At 39.8% G+C, this 21,785-nt stretch overlaps 1 protein-coding gene across 14 annotated transcripts in view; it reads left to right on the forward strand.

The window, feature by feature from the left end:
- The window catches only part of NEDD4L (NEDD4 like E3 ubiquitin protein ligase), a 403,957-nt gene that overhangs the window by 374,250 nt on the left and 7,922 nt on the right, over positions 1–21,785 (forward strand). For all 14 annotated transcript variants that reach the window (XM_029059768.2, XM_029059769.2, XM_029059770.2 and 11 more), the window contains 7 exons: positions 1,894–2,015; positions 5,338–5,408; positions 8,345–8,440; positions 11,531–11,604; positions 14,756–14,816; positions 16,470–16,529; positions 19,615–19,722. In XM_029059768.2, coding sequence (XP_028915601.1) covers positions 1,894–2,015; positions 5,338–5,408; positions 8,345–8,440; positions 11,531–11,604; positions 14,756–14,816; positions 16,470–16,529; positions 19,615–19,722 — 592 coding nt within the window. The remainder of the gene's footprint in view (positions 1–1,893; positions 2,016–5,337; positions 5,409–8,344; positions 8,441–11,530; positions 11,605–14,755; positions 14,817–16,469; positions 16,530–19,614; positions 19,723–21,785) is intronic.

Genomic DNA, 21,785 nt, shown 5'->3' on the forward strand with positions numbered 1-21,785 from the left:
TATATTTTGGTAAACTTCCATCTGTGTATATGAAATTTGTAATACTGATTAAAACTTGACTTTGGCTATTTATCATATTTGGGATTCTGGTTCATCCATGATTACTGAAGCCACTGTAGAGTTTGAAATAAGATACTTGCTGGTTTTATTTGCTAACTCTGGATTGCTGTTGATATCTAATGGTCACTTTTGGTCCTAGTTTGGTGTTAAATAGCATAGTGGGTGCCATCTCCTGAGGCTTCTGCTTCTGGGATGAACAATTTGATAGCCAACATGGGGCAAAGGAAAAAAATGCGGCAACCAAAAATACCTGGAGATCCTGTGTAAACTCACAGAGTCTGCTTCAAATGCATAGGCTTGTTAACCTGGAGTATTCACCTTCCAGCAGGCTAGCTTAGAGGTAAGAAAGTGCTAACTGTAGGAGAATGTTGGATTTAAACCTTAAATTAAAATAGAGAAATTGCCACTTCATTAGCTCCTCCAGAGAATAATAAGGGAAGCATCCCTATCCAATTAGTCTCCAAGCCAATGGGGGAGCAAGAGCCCTCCCCTGAAAAACTGGCCAGCTGTAGAGATAACAAGCTGCTAAAACTCCCCACTGCGTAACTGCATCCTGTGAACCAGCTCAGAACTGATTTAGCCCACTGTCTTCCCAAAGGCAGTTTATGACAACCCAAAGAGTCAGTGAGTTGCTTTTTCGATCTGGCTAGGATGTTAAGGGCCCTGGAATCAAATCCCCCAGACAATTTAGAAATTTGACTTCTGAACTTTGAGAGAATTAATCAGGCTACAGAAATCAGAAAGAGTGTGGCTGAAGCACATGGCAAAATGAGTGAAATCCTTTGAGGTGGAGGGAAAGGAAAGAGGGCATCAATGACTCATCATATTCATATTCAGTAGGGAAGAAATGCCAGCTGCAATATTTTCCAAGGGAATACCATGCCTGACCTGCCCCTAACACCATTGAAAAGTGCCTTTTGTCAGGAATTCCAAACCCCTTGCTTCTATCTCAAAGCTTCCAAGTGCCTGCTTCAAATGTACATTAAAAGAAATGTGTTGGTGCCTGCTGAGCTGCTGGTACATAGTAATAATTATTCTGCTTCCTGGAGAAACAAAGTAAGGGTGTGTTTTAAGGCCCTTGAAAATGCTAACGAGATAGGGGTGTATTTTAATATCCAGGTGATCTATAATATGTAGGCATCCTTTGCTAGTTAGAGGGGGAAAAAACCTTATAGAGAATTAGAACTTTCCACATAATGAATAATAAAAACTGTGATTATGTTCCTGGCAGCTTTTGGGGCTAGCTGCCTTTCATACTTCAAGTTCTGTAAATCTTCTGATGGCTGCTTTAATCACACTTACAGGGGAAGAGGAAGTGAAGGGACACTTAAAGAGAGCTCCTCTCCTCACCTCTTCCTCTGTTCCTGCTCAGGCACTCATCTCTGAGGCAACTCCACAGGTGTTCTCACAACTGGGGACGAATAGAGAATCAGCCAAACCTGAGTGTTATTCGTGTAGAGCCAGCATGAGATAAACCCTCTGTAGGGGTTCTGTTGGTGGGTGTTAAGAGTCTTGAGTCCCATCCTGAGTCAGCCAACAAAGCACACCCTGAAATAACTCCTGAGGAGGAGCAAAGGAGCAGGACAGGAGACTTTCCAGAGATCAAAGCGCAGCAGGATTCCTTTGGGAAATTGCTTCCTAATCTTTCAGCAGCATCTATAGGAATAATGTTAACTGGAGCAACTCTTAGATCTGAATAATGATGAAGTTTGGCTGCAGACATTGAAGAAGAGAAAGAGATCCAAGTCAGAATCCCAGTTACATTTTCTGATCTGACTTTCATTATTTAAGGGTGCTTTATATATATCCTGTATCCTCTTTTCTCTCTATTAGGGACAACTACACACTTCAAATCAATCCCAATTCAGGCCTTTGTAATGAAGATCATCTGTCCTATTTCACTTTTATTGGAAGGGTTGCTGGGCTGGCAGTGTTTCATGGGAAGCTCTTAGATGGTGAGTTATTGAAAAGTGTTGTCATAATAAAGACTCGCTATACTGCTGTTGTATCCTGTTAGATGTTTTACTTTCCTGCTTATGGATTCTTTACACAGTAATTCCCAGAAGTGGGTTAAATCTCCATTTTTTGTGGGCTTATGAATGAAAGTGCTGTCTCTCAGCATCAGTTGAGTTTATATTGTAGGTTCTGTACCCAGTTAAAAAAAGAAAAAGAAAAAACTTAAGTTTAAATTTGGAACATTTCGTATTTGAAGCCTGTATTTTTCAGATATTTGTATTCACATGAATAGAGGCTTCCTATTTTTCATTGTGTGCCGTGTGTTGTTAAGGATGTTGTTCTTTGTTGAGTTATTTAGTCCATAGTCTACTATGAGAGCTGCTATTACCTATCACTTTACCAACCAGTGTTCCGGTAAATGCAGGAAGTCAAGCTGAATGAAAGTTCTGTTAGGGTTGTCTTGGACAGGGCAGGATAGACAAGGAGTATCATTTTCCAAGTACCACCAAACTCTTCCATAGTGTCTGGAAGGCATATGCAGAAGCAACGTGGCCTAATGGATAGAGCATGGGCCTGGGATTCAGAGGATCTGGGTTCTAGTCCTGGCTCTGCCATTTTTCTGTTGTGTAACCTTCGGCAAGTCTCTTCACTTCTCTTTGACTCAGTTACCTCATCTGTAAAATGGGGATTAGGACTGAGAGACCATTGTGAAACAGGAAATCTGTCCACCCAATTTGCTTGTATCCACCCCAGTGCTTAGTATAGTGCCTGCCTCAGAGTAAGTGCTTAGCAAATACTATTATTATTATTATATCCATGAGATGCAGTGCCATCCAGGAATCCCAAGTAAACCAAAACTCCCTCAATCCCAACAAGATTTTTCCAGACCAATAATGATTTAATAGTAATGGTGATATTTGTTAAGCACTTACTAGGTGCTACCTGCTGTTCTGCAGTGCAGGGGTAGATAGCATTTAATGAGGTCAGACCCAATCCCTGTCCCTCATGAAAATCATATTCTTAGTAGGTAGAAAAGATATTGAATCACCATTTTACAGATGAGAAAACTGAGTTACAGAGAAGTAATGACTTGCCTAAGATCACACAGCAGGCAAGTAGCCAAACCAGATTAGATATCAGGTCTTCTGACTCCCAGGCCCATGCTTTTTCCACTAGGCCATGCTACTTCTCTTCCAGAAGGAACAGTCTCGTCCAGAGTTGGGCACTCGAATGATGGTATTTATTCAGCATTTATTTTGTGCAGAGTATTGTACTAAGTGCTTGGGAGAGTGAAAAGAGTAAGTAGACTTGATCCTTGCCCATAAGCACTCCACTTCAAGGGTCTGTGGATCTAATCTGCTTCTCAGGATCTAAATCAAACCATGCAGTTAAGGAATTGGGTCACTGGTACTAAGCGATATGAAGTGCTGGTTCAGAATGAGGTAGATTGCTGTTCCCCCAAAAAGCTTCAGACAGAAGGAAGGATTTAAAAATCAAATATTAAAGTAGTGTGTGCGGAGCACTGCACACTGAGCACATTTTTCAGCACTTTGACACTGTGGACCATCCCCTTCTTGAAACACTATGAAACACTATCCAATCTAGGCTTCCCTGACACTCTCCTCTCCTGGTCGCACCGCCTATATCTTGGACCACTCCTTTTTAGCCTCTTTTGCAGGCTCCCTTCTGCCTCCCACTCTTTAACAGTGGAGACCCCTCAAGGCTTAGTTCTGGGGCCCCTTCTATTATCCATTAACATCCACTCCCTTGGAGAACTCATTCATACCAAGGCTTCAACTACCATCTCTATGGGGTGATTCCCAAATCTATACTCCAGCCCTGATTTCTCTGCATTCTCGCATTTTCTGCTGCTGTCAGAGCATCTCTATTTGGATGTTCTTCCTCTCCCACACGTCAAATTTAACACATCCAAAATAGAACTCCTCATCTATCCACCCAAACTTTGTCCTCCACCTGTCTTTCCCATCTCACCACCACCATCTTTTCCATCTCACAAGTCTGTAACCCTGACATGATTATCCTTGACTTATCTCACCCATTCAATCCACATATTCAATCTGTTACTAAATCCTGTTAGTTCTTTATTCACATCAGGAAAATTTGCCCTTTTCTCTCTTTCCAAAATGCTGCTATGCTGGTCCAAGCCCTTATCATATCACACCTTGATTTCTGATCAGCCTTCTCACTGCCCTCCCTGCTTCCTGACTCTGACCACTACAGTCCATACTAAATTCTGCTGCCAGAAAATTTTTCTAAAAAAAGTTGAGTCCCTGTTTCCCCACTCTTCAAGAACCTCCAGGGGTTGCCGATCCACCTCTGAACCAAACAGAAACTCCTTACCATCGACTTTAAAGCATTCAGTCAGCTCATCCCCTCATACCTTACCCACTATTACAGTCCAGTTTGCACACTTCAGTCCTTTCCAATTTACAGTACGTTGATCTCTTCTTTCTCACAGTTGATCCCTTGCTCACTTCCTCCCTCCGAAGTGGAACTCCCTCCCCATACATGTGTGACAGATCCCCACTCTCCCTGCTTTCAAAGCAGTATTAAAATTCCATCTCCTTGGAGAGGCCCTCCCCAATGAAACCCTCTTTGCCTGATTCCCTCACCCTTCTGCATAGCCCTTGCAGTTGTATCTGTACCCTATAAGCACCCCACCTCCAACCTAACAGCACTTACATATATATTTGTAATTCATTTATTTATATTAATGTCTTTATCCCCATGTAAACTGTAAACTCCTTTGTGGGCAGGGAACATGTCTACCAAGTCTATTGTATTGTACTCTCCAAACACTTAGTACAGTGCTCTATAAACAGTAAGCACTCAATAAAGATCACTAATTGATAGTGAATGAAAGTGTAATTTGAGTGTCTGAGAGTGAAAGTAAAGGAAGCTTGGTTTGGGTGTACGTGGGTTCAGTGTTATATATTCAGAGGGATAATGTAATAGTGGCTCTTGGTTAGCAAATCTCAGTTTCACTGCTGAAGTGCTTCAGCCTTCTAGCTAATTATCAATTCTCAGAAAATACCTTGTTCTGCAATGTCAACTGCTTTGCATAATATATTATTTACTTTCCCCCCTCATTTTATTCTCAGACTTAAAATGGCTTGTGCCATGTTCCTTCACTGAAATACTGAAAATTAAACAATAACAAGAACTATTATTATAAGTTATGCGTTGCTCCTTTCTTGCCTTAATTTCAGCATTTTCTACGTTTTCTATTCAATTTTATTTCACACTGCTAAACTAAATGAGTCAACACATTTAAAACTAAATCCTGTTGTTACCTTTCAGGATTCTTCATTAGACCCTTTTACAAAATGATGTTGGGGAAGCAAATAACATTGAATGACATGGAGTCAGTGGTAAGTAAAAAGTTAGTATATATTGTGGGTTATGGCAGGGTTATCTTTGGCAAAATAAAGTCCATGTTTCTAGTAAAACAGAGTTCTCTAGATACAGTAATGATAATTATGATACTTAAGTGCTTACTATGTGCCAGGCACTGTACTAAGTGCTGAGGAGGATACAAGCAAATTGGGTTGGACCGAGTCCCGGTTTTGCTTAGGGCTCACAGTGTTAACAAGACCTTAATAGTGGACAGCACACAGATCTGGAATCTGATCATTTCATCCCCCTCTCCCGCCCTCCCTCCATCTTTTGATCTGAATTAATGTCATTACTACATTTTAAAATAGTATGATGGCATAAACAACAATACGTTGGTGGGAGAATTTACTGAGGTTTTTGAACAACCTGCTAGTGAGACAAAAGTGACTTTGAAAAAAAGACATCCACGGACAATCCCAAACTCTTATTTTAAATTGTCTTTTCACTTTTTTTTTTTAATATTAAATGCATACTATGTGTCAGGCCCTGTACTAAGCAATGGGTTAGATTCAAGATAATCCGGTTGAACAAAGTCCCTGTCGAGCATAGGACTCATAGGCTTAATTCTTGTTTTACAGATGAGATAATAAAGGCAAAGAGAAGTTAAGTGACTTGCCCAAGGTAACATAGCAGACAAGTGGCAGAGCTGGGATTAGAACTCAAGTCCTCTGACTCCCAGGCCCATGCTCTTTTCCCTAGGCCACACTGCTTCTCTCACTTTCTCCCCAGACAATTTTCCCCCAAGCTCTGAAAAAATTACAGAACAAAAGAATTTGAGTTTTACCTCTCTTTACCATCTGATAAACTTAGAACTAGCTAATTCAATACAGCAGGAAGAAAAAGGATGCAGTCTGAAAAAGTACATGCAACGGTAATCAAATAAAGCATTCCCTGGGATCCAAACCCCGTGTTATACTTTGCTCGTTCATTCTAAATAAGCCTTTAAAACCAAGAAGGAAACCAATTCTCTGTAAGAGTTTACTCACCGGCTTTTTTCCTTTATATCCCCTAGACTTTGCACACATTCCATGGCCCACTCCCCCCACCCCTTTTTAACATCTGTCCTTTTGCAAAGTTAAATTAAGCTTCAAATGTCCCTCTTCAGTTTCTTATTCTTTCATCTTAGCTTGAGAGATGTTCTGGGTGATTAGGAGCTATCAGAGTCTGTACCTCTCATTCCATGTGCAAAACCCAATCCATCCATTTACCCTTGTCATTATTGGGGCTCTTTTTGGTCCTGTTAATCATATATTTAGTGAAAGAGGAGAAAATGCAGTTGCTTCTTATTGGTATTCAATAGCAAGCATCCTGGCTAGCTTTCCATCTTAGGGCACATTAATTAAAGAGCAGCTGCCAGTGCAGCATACTACTTAAAGTGTTGTTGAAATGCTTGGTACATGCTCAATCTTCATCTGTCGGAGTTGTCACCGCTGGTTCACCTTTGGCTTGTGTCTTTCAGAGGGAAAGAAAAATCAGGTTGCACTTGGTAACGACTAATTTTCAGGAGCATTTTGACATTAGGTTTTTGGTAAATATTGTTGTCTTTGGCAAGCAGACAGGTGCTACATGTTTTCCTCTCATAAAGCCTGCTACTGTTGTTAGCTCCTTCTCCCATTCTGGGGCTTTAGGGATATGCAGTTATGATGAAATATTTGGCAGTGAAAATAGTACAGCTTGTTGGCTTGGAGAAGAAAGGTGAGAGTGTGAGACTCAGCGTGTCTCAATGGAAAGAGCATGGGCTTGGGAGTCAGAGGTCATGGGTTCGAATCCTGGCTCTGCCACTTAGCTGTGTGACTGTGGGCAAGTCACTTAACTTCTCTGTGCCTCACTTACCTCATCTATGAGCCTCACAAGGGACAACCTGATTACCCTGTATCTACCCCAGCGCTTATAACAATGCTCTGCACATAGTATTCATTCATTCAATAGTATTTATTGAGCGCTTACTATATGCAGACCACTGTACTAAGCGCTTGGAATGAACAAGTCGGCAACAGATAGAGACAGTCCCTGCCGTTTGACGGGCTTAACAAATACCAACATTATTATTATAGCCTTTTACTGTAGAAAAAGGCAGTTACAAAATGGCGGGCAGGCTGAACTTTTTGTTTTCATTGAAAACCTGGGTGTCAGGATATCGTCTGAAGCATAGATGCCTCTCGTTCCTTGGTGGTGACCATTAGAGTGAAGAAGGAGAGGACCATGTCCCAGTGTTCTGGTTCATCCATTCTAAAACAGTTCTGAGAAGTAGCATGGCCTACTGGCAAAAGCCCAGGCCTGAGAGTCAGAGGACCTGGATTCTAATCCCAGCTCTGCCACATATATGCTGTGTGACCTTGGTCAAGTCACTTAACTTCTTTGTGCCTCAGGTTCCTCAACTGTAAAATGGGGATTGAGTACTTGTTCCCTCTCCTACTTTGACTGTGAGCCCCATATGGAACTGGGGCTGTGTCCAACCTGATTCATTTGCATCTTCCCCAGCGTTTAGAATAGTGGTTGACACATAGTGCTAAATAAATACAGTGATAATGATAAAATAGTAATAAATGGAGCAACCGGCTGCTTAGATGGGGAAGTTCAAGCATTAAAGTGAGCACAGCTCTGTATCCAGGCAAAGGTTGACTTGTCATTTAGCTGGAGCTGAAAATGATCATTTTTCATTTCTAGACTGTAAGCTCATTTTGGGCAGGACACATGCTGCTAACTCTATTGTATTGAACTCTCCCAAGTGCTTAGTACAGTGCTGTACACATAGTAAGTGCTTAATAATATTGATTATCTTTTAAGATTGGATTGCTTGTGCTGATTTCATTTGGACACAGTCACCTTGATTATTCTGTATGTGCATTAACCTGTTTCACTATCAAATAATCAATTTTCTTCTGCCCAATTGCAACCTTATTTTTTCTAGGACAGTGAATATTATAACTCTTTGAAATGGATCTTGGAAAATGATCCTACTGAACTGGATCTTATGTTTTGCATAGATGAAGAAAATTTTGGACAGGTATGTTTGCAATCTAATTTTCAATTGTTCATCTGTATTTAAAGCTATGTGTTCTTTTTCCCATGTCAAAATGTGTTTCTTTGAGTTATTAGAATGCTCAGCACCAGGGTCCTGCTCAAAGAAGTTGTGCCCTAGGGAAATAATTATGTAAAAACCTGGGTCTAAAATAACAGAAGCCACAAAAATCAGCAAGGATAGGTGATTTGATCTCCTCTCATGGGCTGTAGTTGAGTCTGTGCCTTTTTTTATGATATTTGTTAAGCATTTACTGTGTGCCAGGCACTAAGTAAGTTCTCTGGTAGATTCAAGCTAATCAGGTTGGACACAGTCCATGGCTTACCAGCAGGGTGGTCTAGTGGATAGAGCACAAGCCTGGGTATCAAAAGGGCTTGGGTTCTAATTCCGCCTCTGCCATTTGTCCGCTGGGTGACCTTGGCCAAGTCACTTAACCTCTTTGCCTCAGTTCCCTCATCTATAAAACGGATTAAGACTGTGAGCTCTATGTGGGACAGGAACTGTCCAACTTGATTATCTTGTATCTACCCCAGGGCTTAGTTAGAACAGGACGTGACACATAATAAAAACTTACGAATACCATAGTTATTATTATGGGGCTTATATTGTGAAATCCCATTTTACAGATGAGGTAATTGAGGTACAGAAAAGTTAAATGACTAATCCAAGGTCACAAAGCAAACAAGGGTGGAACTTGGTTCTAATGCATTAGAACCAGCTCCTTCTGACTCCCAGGCCTGTGCTCTATCCACCAGGACACATTGGTTCTCAGCAGCATGACTTGACTGACAGTCTGCAAATGTATTGATCAAAGGTGTGGCATTGAAAGGAAGTCCAAAAGGAAGTCAAAACCAAAAATTTTTTACATGTAAGCCGCGAAACTAAGATGAATCCTCAGACTTGTCCATGTTGTGGGAAAGCATCTGACTGACAAATACCATTTAAAAAAAATCACATTTTCTTCAGTCAGAAAAAATGGTTCTGGCATCTAAGTAGAAAATTCTAAAGCACTCTTTTAATTATTATTTTAATTACTATCAAAATGGTCTGGAACTCAGTGGATGAGTTTCTGATTGTTTTTTTTTTTCCTCAAAGGTATTTTGGGCCTACTGGGGAAAAAACTAAAGAAAGTGTATTTTGTTTATGGAGAAAATGTTTCAGATGGGAAGTTTGAGTAGCATACTATGCATGAAAAACAGGACTCAGATCAATCTGAGGGTGCAAATTATTTAGCTGAGTTTCTTTGGGATTGGGAAGGGCATGCAGTATTTGAAGGCTAGATATCGGGGCTTGTAGAATTATAGTCTTCCTTTTTAGGGAGTTTAATTTACCTTACACTGTTTTATCATATATATATACACATATATATATATATATAAAACTCTTATATCTTATATCTTAGTAAGATATATGCATATATATGTTTCTCCCATGCATATATCTTACTAAGAATTATATGATGAATAATTTTTGGGAAGGAGAAATTTATAGTTTGATCCTAAAAGACAACCATAACTGTTCAATAAAAATTTGACTGTGTCCGCCAGTCACTCCTACCTGGTCTCTGCAAATATTGCCTACGCAATTTAAATTTGGACTAGTAAGGAGGGGAGGAGTCACATTTTCCTTAAGTAAATTATGTTAATTGCCATTAAGAATTATAAAGGAATTTTAACATATGATTATTGTACCTGTTATGAAATTATTGCAATTGTTTTTCTTGATTATTTTCTCCTCGAGCTGTGAGTCTAAGGACTATAAAATAGGACCATTTAAGCATGGGCTAAGGAAGACAGGATTCCTAATGTTACCTATGCAGAGAAATTGAGACCAAAGATCCACCAATGACACCTACCTCTTGAGCCCCTGCCCAGTTTCACAGCTAGTGCTTCTCACTCACTCTGTTCCCACATCCATCTCTTCCCCATCTGTAAAAATTTTTGAAGATTATATTTCTTCCCAAAGTTTCAGTTCAGGATATTTTTATTGAGAACATAGGTCCTACAGTTAATGTTTCCATTGAATTTAGTAACAAGGAGACATTTCCTGGCACAGTAAATTTTATGTTTGGCACATGAAGGCCCCTTACATTAAATTTGGTTTTCAAATCTGTAGTTTCTCTTGACTACAAGTAATTTTACCTATGGTTTGTCAGCATCATTAGTTTTTGTGGCCAAGAGATCAATGAAGCAATTTATGTACTGAGTGCTTTCTGTGTACACACTAGGTTGATACTTAGGGGAATAATCAGTCAGTGGTAATTATTGAACACTTACTGTCTGTAGAGCACTGTACTAAGTGCTTAAATTGTGGTACAGTACAAGAGAATCAGGAGACATGATCACTGCCCTCAAGGAGTGTATAGTCTAGTGGGGAAGACAGACATGAAAAAAATTACAGATGGGGAAAGCATAAGAGTATAAGCATAGTATCTATAGTTAGTGCATTTCTATTCATATAAAACAACAAAAATCTACAGGAAGAAAATAGAGGTATCCCAGACAAATTTATACAGTGAGAAAGATTATTTCCTACATTTTCTATGTCCTAGTTCCTATATAAAGAAAAAAGTTGTTATATGTTGACAGTGGCATACAGCTTTGCAGGGAAATCAGAATTTTTCTAAAGTACCAAATGTGTCTTATTTTTGGTTTGTAGAAATATTCAACATGTGTGTAATAAGATGCATTGATATTTGGCACATTTGATTCTTGATAAAGTGTTTTTCCTCTATAAATATAATTAATTGCTTGCTAAATGAATGGTGGATGAGAAATGTTACAGCTCTGCTCTTGCCAATTACTAATGAACTATGTGCATAATTTAAACTTATAAATTACGAGGGAGTAATTTGTCTTTAATGGTAGTATCTTTAAATATGAAGCATCTTGTTATTCATTGTAGACTTTGTGGCACATTTTATTTTTAAGAGCCATTCAAAATTACACATAGACCCCATTTGTTAGGATATTCATCCCCAAAAGTTTCCCATTGGCTTTGTTGTTTAGTTGTAAGTTTTCACTCTTTGAAGTTAGTTAAATAATAGTTTCTTACCCTTTATTTTTGAAACTGCAGACATACCAAGTGGATTTGAAACCCAACGGATCTGAAATTATGGTAACAAATGAAAATAAAAGGGAATATATTGAGTACGTATGCATTTACTTTGCCTAGTCTTTACCTAAATACCTTATGTCTGAAGTAAATGAAAGCTATGTCATTTCTTTTTCCAAGAAAAACATTTCTTCTTTTTCTTCAGCTAACTTTAGTAGCAGAACATTCTGGGTTAAATTTTAGCTCTGACCTTTCCATTGTCATTATGAATTTAATGGACTGAACATCAGTGCATATGAATGGTACAAGAATGATGCATGGATGCTTATTTTGATGTATGCTCATTAAATAGAGTATTTGAGTATCCAATGTCGTTTTTTTTAATATAACTCTGAATGACTCATGGATGACCGATAATGGTCAAAGCCAGGTGCACAATTTCCAAAATATCCAATAACCTTCCCACCTGATTTCATGAGAAATACAGATTGTGGAATATTTTATTGGTTATCCTTCACTGTGGATAGAAAGAAATCAGTCCATTCAAACAGACATAACAAAATAATTGATTCTTGTTGGTTCACGACCTGTTTCAAGGAACTTAAGGTTTTATAATAGTCAGGTTTTTAATTAATATCTTGACTAAGGATAACTCATTTTGGAAAATCCTTTAAGAATTCTAATGCCCTGTTAACTTGGAGGTTTAGTTTGAAAAAATTTTTTAGACAAATTGGTTTTCTCAGATGTTGTGCTATAAATGCATAACTTTGCAGGTTTTCTTACTTGAATCATCATGAACGCTCCAGAAATGGGTGTTGAGGAGCTGTATGGCTGCCTGAATATATTTTTCCACCAAATACAATATTTTTTAAACCAGGCATTTGTCTTGTGTCTGTTGTTTAATATTTAAGCAGTGTGGCTCAGTGGAAAGAGCACGGGCTTTGGAGTCAGAGATCATGAGTTCGAATCCCGGCTCGGCCACTTGCCAGCTGTGTGACTGTGGGCGAGTCACTTCACTTCTCGGTGCCTCAGTTACCTCATCTGTAAAATGGGGATGAAGACTGTGAGCCCCACGTGGGACAACCTGATTCCCCTCTGTCTACCCCAGCGCTTAGAACAGTGCTCGGCACATAGTAAGCGCTTAACAAATACCGACATTATTATTATTATTATTATTATTTCAAAGATTAATTCTAGGTATCTTAGTCTCATGCCCTTAGGAATTGTCATCTTTTGTATCTTTTAAATCTTGTTATAATCAAACAAGCTCTTTGTATAATGAGATTAAAAGTTGTGGTGCATGAAGGTTATTTGTCATCTGGTATGCTACTATAAAGAATAAGATGCTTGACTGAGTTGTGTTTTTTACATCTGCTTTCTTATTTACACTTGTAGCTGCAATTTGCAAATTCTAATTTTTTAAATAGATGAAATCCTTGATTTTACATTTTTAGTGCTTTGTCTCATCTTCATCCTTAGGGTACTGAGGCCAGTGGAGCAGAGGCAAAGTCAGGCAGTGGCCCTGCCCCTAAGCAGTCCATTGTGATAGTAGGAGCCCATTGCATTTCTACAGAGAAAGCCAGGTTGCATTATGCCCTCCAGCTCCTTGCCATTTGGAGTCAGTGACAAGAGACAGCCAGGGAAATTTGTGTTTCACTCTGCCAGTATAGGATATCAGTACTCTGGGTTCACACATGGCCTTTTTAAAAAAAAATAGTATTTTTAAATGTTGAGTACTTACTATGTGTCAGGCGCTGTACTAAGTGTTGGAGTAAATACAAACTTATCAGATTGGACAGAGTCTGCAGCCACATGGAGCTCACAGTCCTAATCCCCCTTTTTCTGGATGAGGTAACTGAGGCACAGAGAAGTGAAGTGACTTATCCAAAGTCACAGAGAAGACAAGTGGTGGGATTAGAATCCAGGTGCTTCTGACTCCCAGGCCTGTGTCTATCCACTAGGTGACGCTGCTTCTTGACGCCCTCTTTAGTCAGAATCAGAGTTAGATCAAAGCAAATGGGAAATGGTTCAAATAAAGATGACAAAGTATCACCACTGAGTCCTATGTTGTTATGAACTCCAAAAATCCAGAATGTTCTTTTTTGGGGTGAAAGCATAGTGCATGCTCTAGCATTAACTTTGAAATTTCTGGAAACCATTTTTTGTCACTGGATGTGCTCAAGGGTTTTTATTTGGGGGGGAAGAATCACAATTCATAGGTTTTTTAGAAACCCATAGCAATGTTGGGAATTAATACAATGTGATATATTAAAACAGTTTTAGCGTTACCAACACAGGGTTTGGTTATTGCAATGTTGGTATAGGTGTAGCCTTTGTGTCTGTATTCATGTAATTGTGTACCCAATTCAAATACATATCAGCTTTGTAGATGGGTTATTTGAATCTTATTTTTCCAAAACATTCTTTTGTCAGTTCACACAATTTTTATTAGTTCCTACATTTGCTAATTGTAGGAAAATATAGCAGCCAGTGGAAGTAAGTAGCAGAGTCTGAAGAAGCTAGTGATTAGATATTAAATATAACTAAAATTCTTCCTGGCCTACTACCAGATTCACTTTAGGCCAAGCTTAATTCAGAGCCAACAGACCTAGGCTATATAGGCCTGGAGAGATTATATCGCCAATACTATGATGAAATAGAATGAAATTGGAGTACTGTTCAGCATCTTTTTAAAGAAAAGGTATTAGATGTTCATCTTATCTTTACTCCAGAGATATGAATGTATTTGCAGATCACTTTTTCTGGCTATATAGTTGTTATTAAGACTGGAAAAAAAGTAAACTTTGGGTCATTCTTCAGTATAATTTCAGAGTATTTGTGACAGAGAAAAACAAATAAAATATACATACTTTGGTTTCGATTGTATTTCAGAAAGACTTCTCTCCTCAGCCATCAACAGACTTTTTTTCTCTACATTGCTTTTTGGTCCAAGAAGCTTTTGGATAAATCCATATGTGAAAGACCTGGTATTATAAGGCTTGAGAAGATTAAATAGATAAATCCAGGGTGGGTTTTGAGGAAAAAATTAGAATATTAACCCTGAGGTTGGATACTTAAGAGGGCACCTGCCTTGTAAACGAAACAGTGACTGGATGAATGGGACTGAACCCAAGAATACCATTGTTCATGTCTTCTTATATTCTTGGTTATAAATTGTTTAAGGTGAAAATAGTGAAAAGAGACAATGAAGTGGTTAAAAATTCTCTGTTGATTCTTTCAATATAGCCTAGTCATCCAGTGGAGATTTGTAAACCGAGTTCAGAAACAAATGAATGCCTTCTTGGAGGTAAGTTGGTTACCAAAATAAAGCCTTTTTAATCATTATCACTGGTATTTATGGAGTGCTTAGTGCTTTCTGAATACTGTACTCAGCACTTGGGAGAATTTAAGTCTTCTATAGATGGAGAATGGGATGGTAATAGAGTCCTAAATGAACTAAGGTGAAGGTTGAGGTTGGGAGGACGTGACTCTTCTCCATCAAATTATGTCTGTCTATTATCCTTCTAGAACTTGCATTCTTAAGACAAGAGAGGATGAAAACACATTTTCCTCCACTCCTTCAGTCCTTTCTGAAATAGCTGAAACATGCATTTTACAAAGCATGTAGAGATATATTATGAGTGTATATAGATTTTGAACAAAATTTTGGAGAGATCATTTGTTGATTATTCCCTAAAGGAAAATAATGTTCTAATGGACTCTGAAGACTAGGAAGAGGACATCTTAAGAATAATAATATACTTAATACATTATTATGTATTAATATTATGTACTTAATTATTATGTACTTAATATGCGTTTAACACAGGGTAGGTAAAGTGATATGAGATTGGAAATAACTCTTCTCTCACAGGGAGCTAAGTGTAAGAGGGAGGGAGAACAGGCATTAAATCCTTTTACAGATGAGTAAACGGAGGCACAGACAAGTTAAGTGACTTATCCAAGGTCACAACAGACAAGACCATACCTAGAAATAAACCCAGTATCTTAATTCCTAGTCCCTTGTGCTTTCCACTGGGCCATGCTTGTGCCCCAGCATGAAGACTCAGTAGTGCTCTAAAAGCTCCAGGGAGAGTACACCAAAAAAGCAGAAGACACAGGCCTGAGCTTTGGATCATGACCTGTTGGTCATTTGTTTCACAGATGTCTTTCTACATGTCATGCACCATCAGTCCCCTGTTTTTAACGACCCAGGTAAAGGCCGGTATTGCTTGTGTTTGCATCCCACCAGTCTTCCTGCTTCTGGAGTGTCTTGGGACTCCGGGTCCTAAACTTATTTTAAAGCCCTTTACAAGGGAACTCAATAAGAGAATGAAGAAGTTATGACAATCTGGTTTTTTTCCTTATTTCCAAGAATGGGATTTTCCCTTTTTGAAGGCATTCTGAATTTTTATGATGATTACCTAAGGGGAATTTAACCAAATTTGCTTTCTGGAATAATGGAAGAGGCAACAAAAAAAAGCAATAACTATTAAGCTTAAATGAAGCTTTCTTTTGTTCCAGTTGACATGTTGCCTAATTAAAATTAATATCTGATTTTAATAAGAAATTGAAGTAATGGGGCCCGAAGAGAAAGCCAAGGAAATTCAGGGATCTCTTTTCATCCCATCTGTAGACAGTGTGGTTTGTTTTTTTTTTATAGAAAGTTTTGTACAATCCATGTTTCACTACATTTTTAAGCCATCATGAATCATTAGTGTTTATCAGCTTTGATCAGTAGCCTGCATCATTGCTACCATTTGAGAATAATGAAAATTCTGATAATCAAACATTCTAAATTCTGGTTTTTCATGAATTTTAATTTTTCAGAAAATGGATATGGTTGTCATGGGAATTATAGTCACATGGAGCTTTCACTTGTACATAGATAACTAACTTGCTAAAGAACAGGGGTGGAATACTTTTACACAATCTGATTTTACTCTCTTTGTATTTTCAGGGATTCACAGAACTGCTTCCTACAGATTTGATTAAAATTTTTGATGAGAATGAGCTGGAGGTTTGTTTTTTGAATTTGGTACTTCAGCATTGTAACTGACTTTTGTATTACATTTTTCCCTAGTCTTGCCTTTAATATATTAAAATATAAAATCATTAATATAATTTCTCTTGGGGTAAAATCTAGTTGAATTGCTATTTTTTTTTCATATGGAGGGATTTGGGAGAGGACAGAAAGTTTACCCTGACAAGAAAGAGTAGCTGGATGAAATGGTAATAAGTGTGATCATACTGCATTAAAATAAAAATTGGATCCTAGAAATGTAGAAGATATCTTCTTGTGGTTGTTGATGTGTTTCCAAAGTCTTCGAGTTGCTACAAAGGACTTCCCAACTCATAGTAATCCCAACACACAAATTTAGAAGACCCTAGTCTTAGAGGGGGCTTAGTAAGGGTTTTTTTTGCCACCTGGAAGGTACAGTACTTAGGAAGATGGCAACTTCACTGGCCAAGTGAAACAATGCCCCTGAACGAGAAGTCACAGTACTCCATTATGGCTCTCCCATCTCCAGAAAGAAGAGATTGTCCCTCTTAAAATAGAAGTCAGCCAAACACCCCCTCTCACTCACATTCAGCTCAACATACTCAGTGTGCCCTTTATTGGCCCAGTTTTAGCACCTTGTATCTTGACCATCTTCTTGAATGGTCCTAAGCTTTTTTCTCCTAACGAGCCATGCCCTCATGATTGCTTAACATGTCATACCATATTTCTTCATGTTAAGATACCCAATGACCAAAGCCACCAATTTTTCAGTCCCTCTGTCTCCACTCAGGGCAGACAATTCTGGGTTTGATTTAGACAAAGGTCAAACTGCTTTCTCCAGTCACACCCACATGCACATTTTCACTCTCATTCATTCATTCATCGTATTTATTGAGCGCTTACTGCATGCAGAGCACTGTACTAAGTGCTTGGACAGTACATTTCAGCAACAAAGAGAGGCAATCCCTGCCGACAGTGGGCTTACAGTCTCTCTCTCTCTCTCTTTCTCTCTCTCTCTCACACAAACACACACCCTTCCCCATTGAGACAGCTTGAACAACATAGATGATACAGAGAATAAGCATTGTGGGTTCTGTATTTATCCCTATTTTGTTACTGTAATCTAAGCAGTAAGGTTCACCTTCTAAGCAATTCTCCATTGTACCACAGATTCAAACTCTGGTGTGTGTGGACTTCCCAAGCCACTCTTGCTCTCTAGGCAATTAGAGGTGAACTACTGATGACCAGTTGACACCCACATTTTAAGTCAGTTCCCAGAGCTAGTGCATAGGCTTTATTCAGATATATCAAAAGACTAGTTTACTTCCAAACCTCTGACAAATAATGTCCATCAAGATGTTCAAAATTCACTTTAGCTGGCAGAAAACTGGCTTGGTTCTACTAAGCTATGACACATAAATATATGTCCATGCTATAATGTCAGTGAGCCCAGTTATTTGCCATTAGCTAAATTAATTATAGTTATGTTTATTTAAAAACCTACCAAATGCTTAGTACTGGAGCATACACAAGATAATATTGTGGTGTTTATGAGTGACATCAAAAGTCAGAGCAACTTTGCACACAAAGGTCAACGTCTACCCATTTAGGAATGTGAAAGAGTTGGTAAGGAGCATGTTTGTGGGTCTTTGTGGGTATTTATGAGTATCTACTCAGATTGGGAAGGGCATATTGCCCTTGTTTATTAACTGCATATATACTCATCCCATTGAAGTAATCTAAGAAAGTGGCTAGGAAATTAACCTACTATATTTAGTTGGCCATGTGACAGACTGGGAAGAATAAGTTGAAAACATTTTGTGGTGCTGGATTCGTGGGTGGTGTTCTCAGCCTTTTGTGTAATACCAGTGTTAATGGAAGAGTGTTTAGGCCCGCCACCTAAAACTCAACATGAGCAAGACTGAGCTCCTCATCTTCCCTCCCAAACCCGGTCCTCTCCCAGACTTCTCTATCACCGTGGATGGCACGACCATCCTTCCCGTCTCTCAGGCCCGCAATCTCGGTGTCATCCTTGACTCGTCCCTCTCGTTCACCCCACACATCCTATCCGTTACCAAGACCTGCCGGTTTCACCTCTACAATATCGCCAAGATCCGCCCTTTCCTCTCCACCCAAACGGCTACCTTACTATTACGGGCTTTCGTTATATCCCGGCTAGACTACTGTGTCAGCCTTCTCTCTGACCTCCCTTCCTCCTCTCTCACCCCGCTCCGGTCTATTCTTCACTCCGCTGCCCGGCTCATCTTCCTGCAGAAACGATCTGGGCATGTCACTCCCCTTCTTAAACAACTCCAGTGGTTGCCTATCGACCTCCGCTCCAAACAAAAACTCCTCACTCTAGGCTTCAAGGCTCTCCATCACCTTGCCCCTTCCTACCTCTCCTCCCTTCTCTCTTTCTACCGCCCACCCCGCACGCTCCGCTCCTCTGCCGCCCACCTCCTCACCGTCCCTCGGTCTCACCTAACCCGCCGTCGACCCCTGGGTCACGTCCTCCCGCGGTCCTGGAACGCCCTCCCTCCTCACCTCCGCCAAACTGATTCTCTTTCCCTCTTCAAAACCCTACTTAAAAATCACCTCCTCCAAGAGGCGTTCCCAGACTGAGCTCCTCTTCCCCCTCTACTCCCTCTGCCATCCCCCCTTTACCTCTCTGCAGCTAAAGCCTCATTTTGCCCTTTTCCCTCTGCTCCTCCACCTCTCCCTTCCCATCCCCACAGCACTGTACTCGTCCACTCAACTGTATATATTTTCGTTACCCTATTTATTTTGTTAATGAATTGTACATCGCCTTGATTCTATTTAGTTGCCATTGTTTTTACGAGATGTTCTTCCCCTTGACGCTGTTTATTGCCATTGTTCTTGTCTGTCCGTCTCCCCCGATTAGACTGTAAGCCCGTCAAACGGCAGGGACTGTCTCTATCTGTTGCCGACTTGTTCATCCCAAGCGCTTAGTACAGTGCTCTGCACATAGTAAGCGCTCAATAAATACTATTGAATGAATGAAAGGAAGAGGGAGAGAAAATGTTATTGATTTATCAATTTTAAGGTCTTCCTCCCATTTAAACCTGATCATTTGTCTCAACAGTTGCTCATGTGTGGCCTTGGAGATGTTGATGTTAATGACTGGAGACAACATGCTATTTACAAGAATGGCTATTGCCCAAATCACCCAGTCATTCAGTGGTTCTGGAAGGTAATTATCCAATATCGCACTGTGCCTCCACTGTTATATTAGAAATGACTGTAGTACTGATTGCAGGTGACTGCGTGTTCAATCTTTCTAAATGTGGTCTGTTGTTAGCTTTCATATATGTACTTCATGATGTCCTTTAAATGAACTGCACATATATTTTCATTTTCATATTTGTATTTGAACATTGAGTCCTAAGTCCTTAGTTCTCTTGAGCCTTTAGGGCAGAGCGAAATAAAAGGGTAAGGTGTTTGCTGCAGCTGTTGTTGACCACAAGTAGAAGGCTTGTTATGGAGGGTAGAAAATGTTTCTTAATGGATCAGCTTTGAAGGACCATCCTTCCAAAGCTGTAGGGAATGCAGGTGAGAGCCAAATGTGTTGGGGAAAACAAAGAATGGAATGTATTTTGCATATAAATATTGGAGCTAGCCCAATACATCCATAAAAATCATTTAACTAGCATCTCATGATGAACCCAGCCTGCCTTTTGCTTGGAAGTCTGATTCTGCCTGAAATCTATATTTTCCCAAACTCTGTACCCAAAACTGTTTTCTCTTAAGACTCAGCCTTGTATCGTGAGGAAAGTGAAGCACGATTCAAGTTCCCTGGTGTTTTACCACAGAAAAAATATTTTCTTTAGCTGCAGCAACATGTGAGAGCCAACTGTGTACAGAGCTCAGTACTAATCAGAACCATAGGAATCGGTGAAAGGGATTTATTTCCTCCCCACCCCCTACCACAAAAGAAACTTAAAGGGGAAAAGGAAATCATTTGGACTTCATGCTTTTCATGTCTTAATGTCATTGTCATTATTTGTTAAATACCAGCTAAGGTTTATTGCTGGGTGAAATTACTCACCTACAGCAAGCCAAGGGCTGTGGGAGGAACAGAGATTTCTCAAATCTTAGTCCAGTGTTTCTGGACCTTTAAAATATACTGTCACTGTGGTTTAAATTGTAGAGGGTATTTTCTTCCCTCCTACTTCTTGAAATTATAGAGCCATGCCAACTGAATACCTAAATGATCAATCACCCTTCTCTCCCACATGTAAACACCCTCCCTGCTTCAGTGCCAAACTGTTATATGCTATGGGACTTGTAGAACTCCTTCCAGTTTACAATTTCCGTGACCTTTCAGTCCGTTGTTTCGTGATTTGGATTTCTCATGAGAGGTCAGCTACGTGTTGGGGTAGGTGTGCCGGGTGGGTAGGTTGTAGGAGAGGGGAACAGAATAAGAAAGATGCACAGTGGCAATGTGAGCTCTTCAGCTTTTGAAGTGAGCTCCTACCTCCAAAAATAATAGCCCACATGTAGATTCAGGGTCATGGATCGGGGAGGGCAGTAAGTGGAGAATCCAGCAAGATGGCAACTGGCATAGGGAGTAAGATGACTACATGAGCCACTCTAGACATTGCAGTGGTGTACTGGAGATTGTATGTCAGGAAAAGACATCCAAGCCATGTACGGTTGTGAAGAAACTAAAATATTCATGTTGGTCTTGTAGTTTTCCATTAGAAGATGCTTCATGGTAGCACCCATCTGTGCCCCCATTTACCAGCCTTATAATAACAATAATAATAATGTTTGTATTTAAGTGCAGAGCACTGTTATAAGCGCTGGGGTAGATTCAGGGTAATCAGGTTGTCCCACGTGAGGCTCACAGTCTTCATCCCCATTTTACAGATGAGGGAACTGAGGCACAGAGAAGTTAAGTGACTTGCCCACAGTCACACAGCTGACAAGTGGCAGAGCTGGGATTCAAACCCATGACCTCCGACTCCCAAGCCCGGACTCTTTCCGCTGAGCCACACAGCTTATGGTTTTCCTGGCACCTTATTTTTTTATTTGATTTTAGGAAAAATTATCTGTCAGACTTGTGTGAACTTTGCTTCTACCATTAGAAGTAAATTAGAATTACCGTGAGAAGCAGTGTGGCTTAGTGGAAGGAGCACTGGCTTGGGAGTCAGAGGTCATGGGTTCGAATCCCGGATCCACCACTTGTCAGCTGTGTGACTTTGGGCAAGTCACTTCTCTGGACTCCAGTTCCCTCATCTGTAAAGTGGGGAG

This window comes from Ornithorhynchus anatinus, chromosome 3 (assembly GCF_004115215.2).
Source record: "Ornithorhynchus anatinus isolate Pmale09 chromosome 3, mOrnAna1.pri.v4, whole genome shotgun sequence".
NCBI classification, from domain to species: Eukaryota; Metazoa; Chordata; class Mammalia; order Monotremata; family Ornithorhynchidae; genus Ornithorhynchus; species Ornithorhynchus anatinus.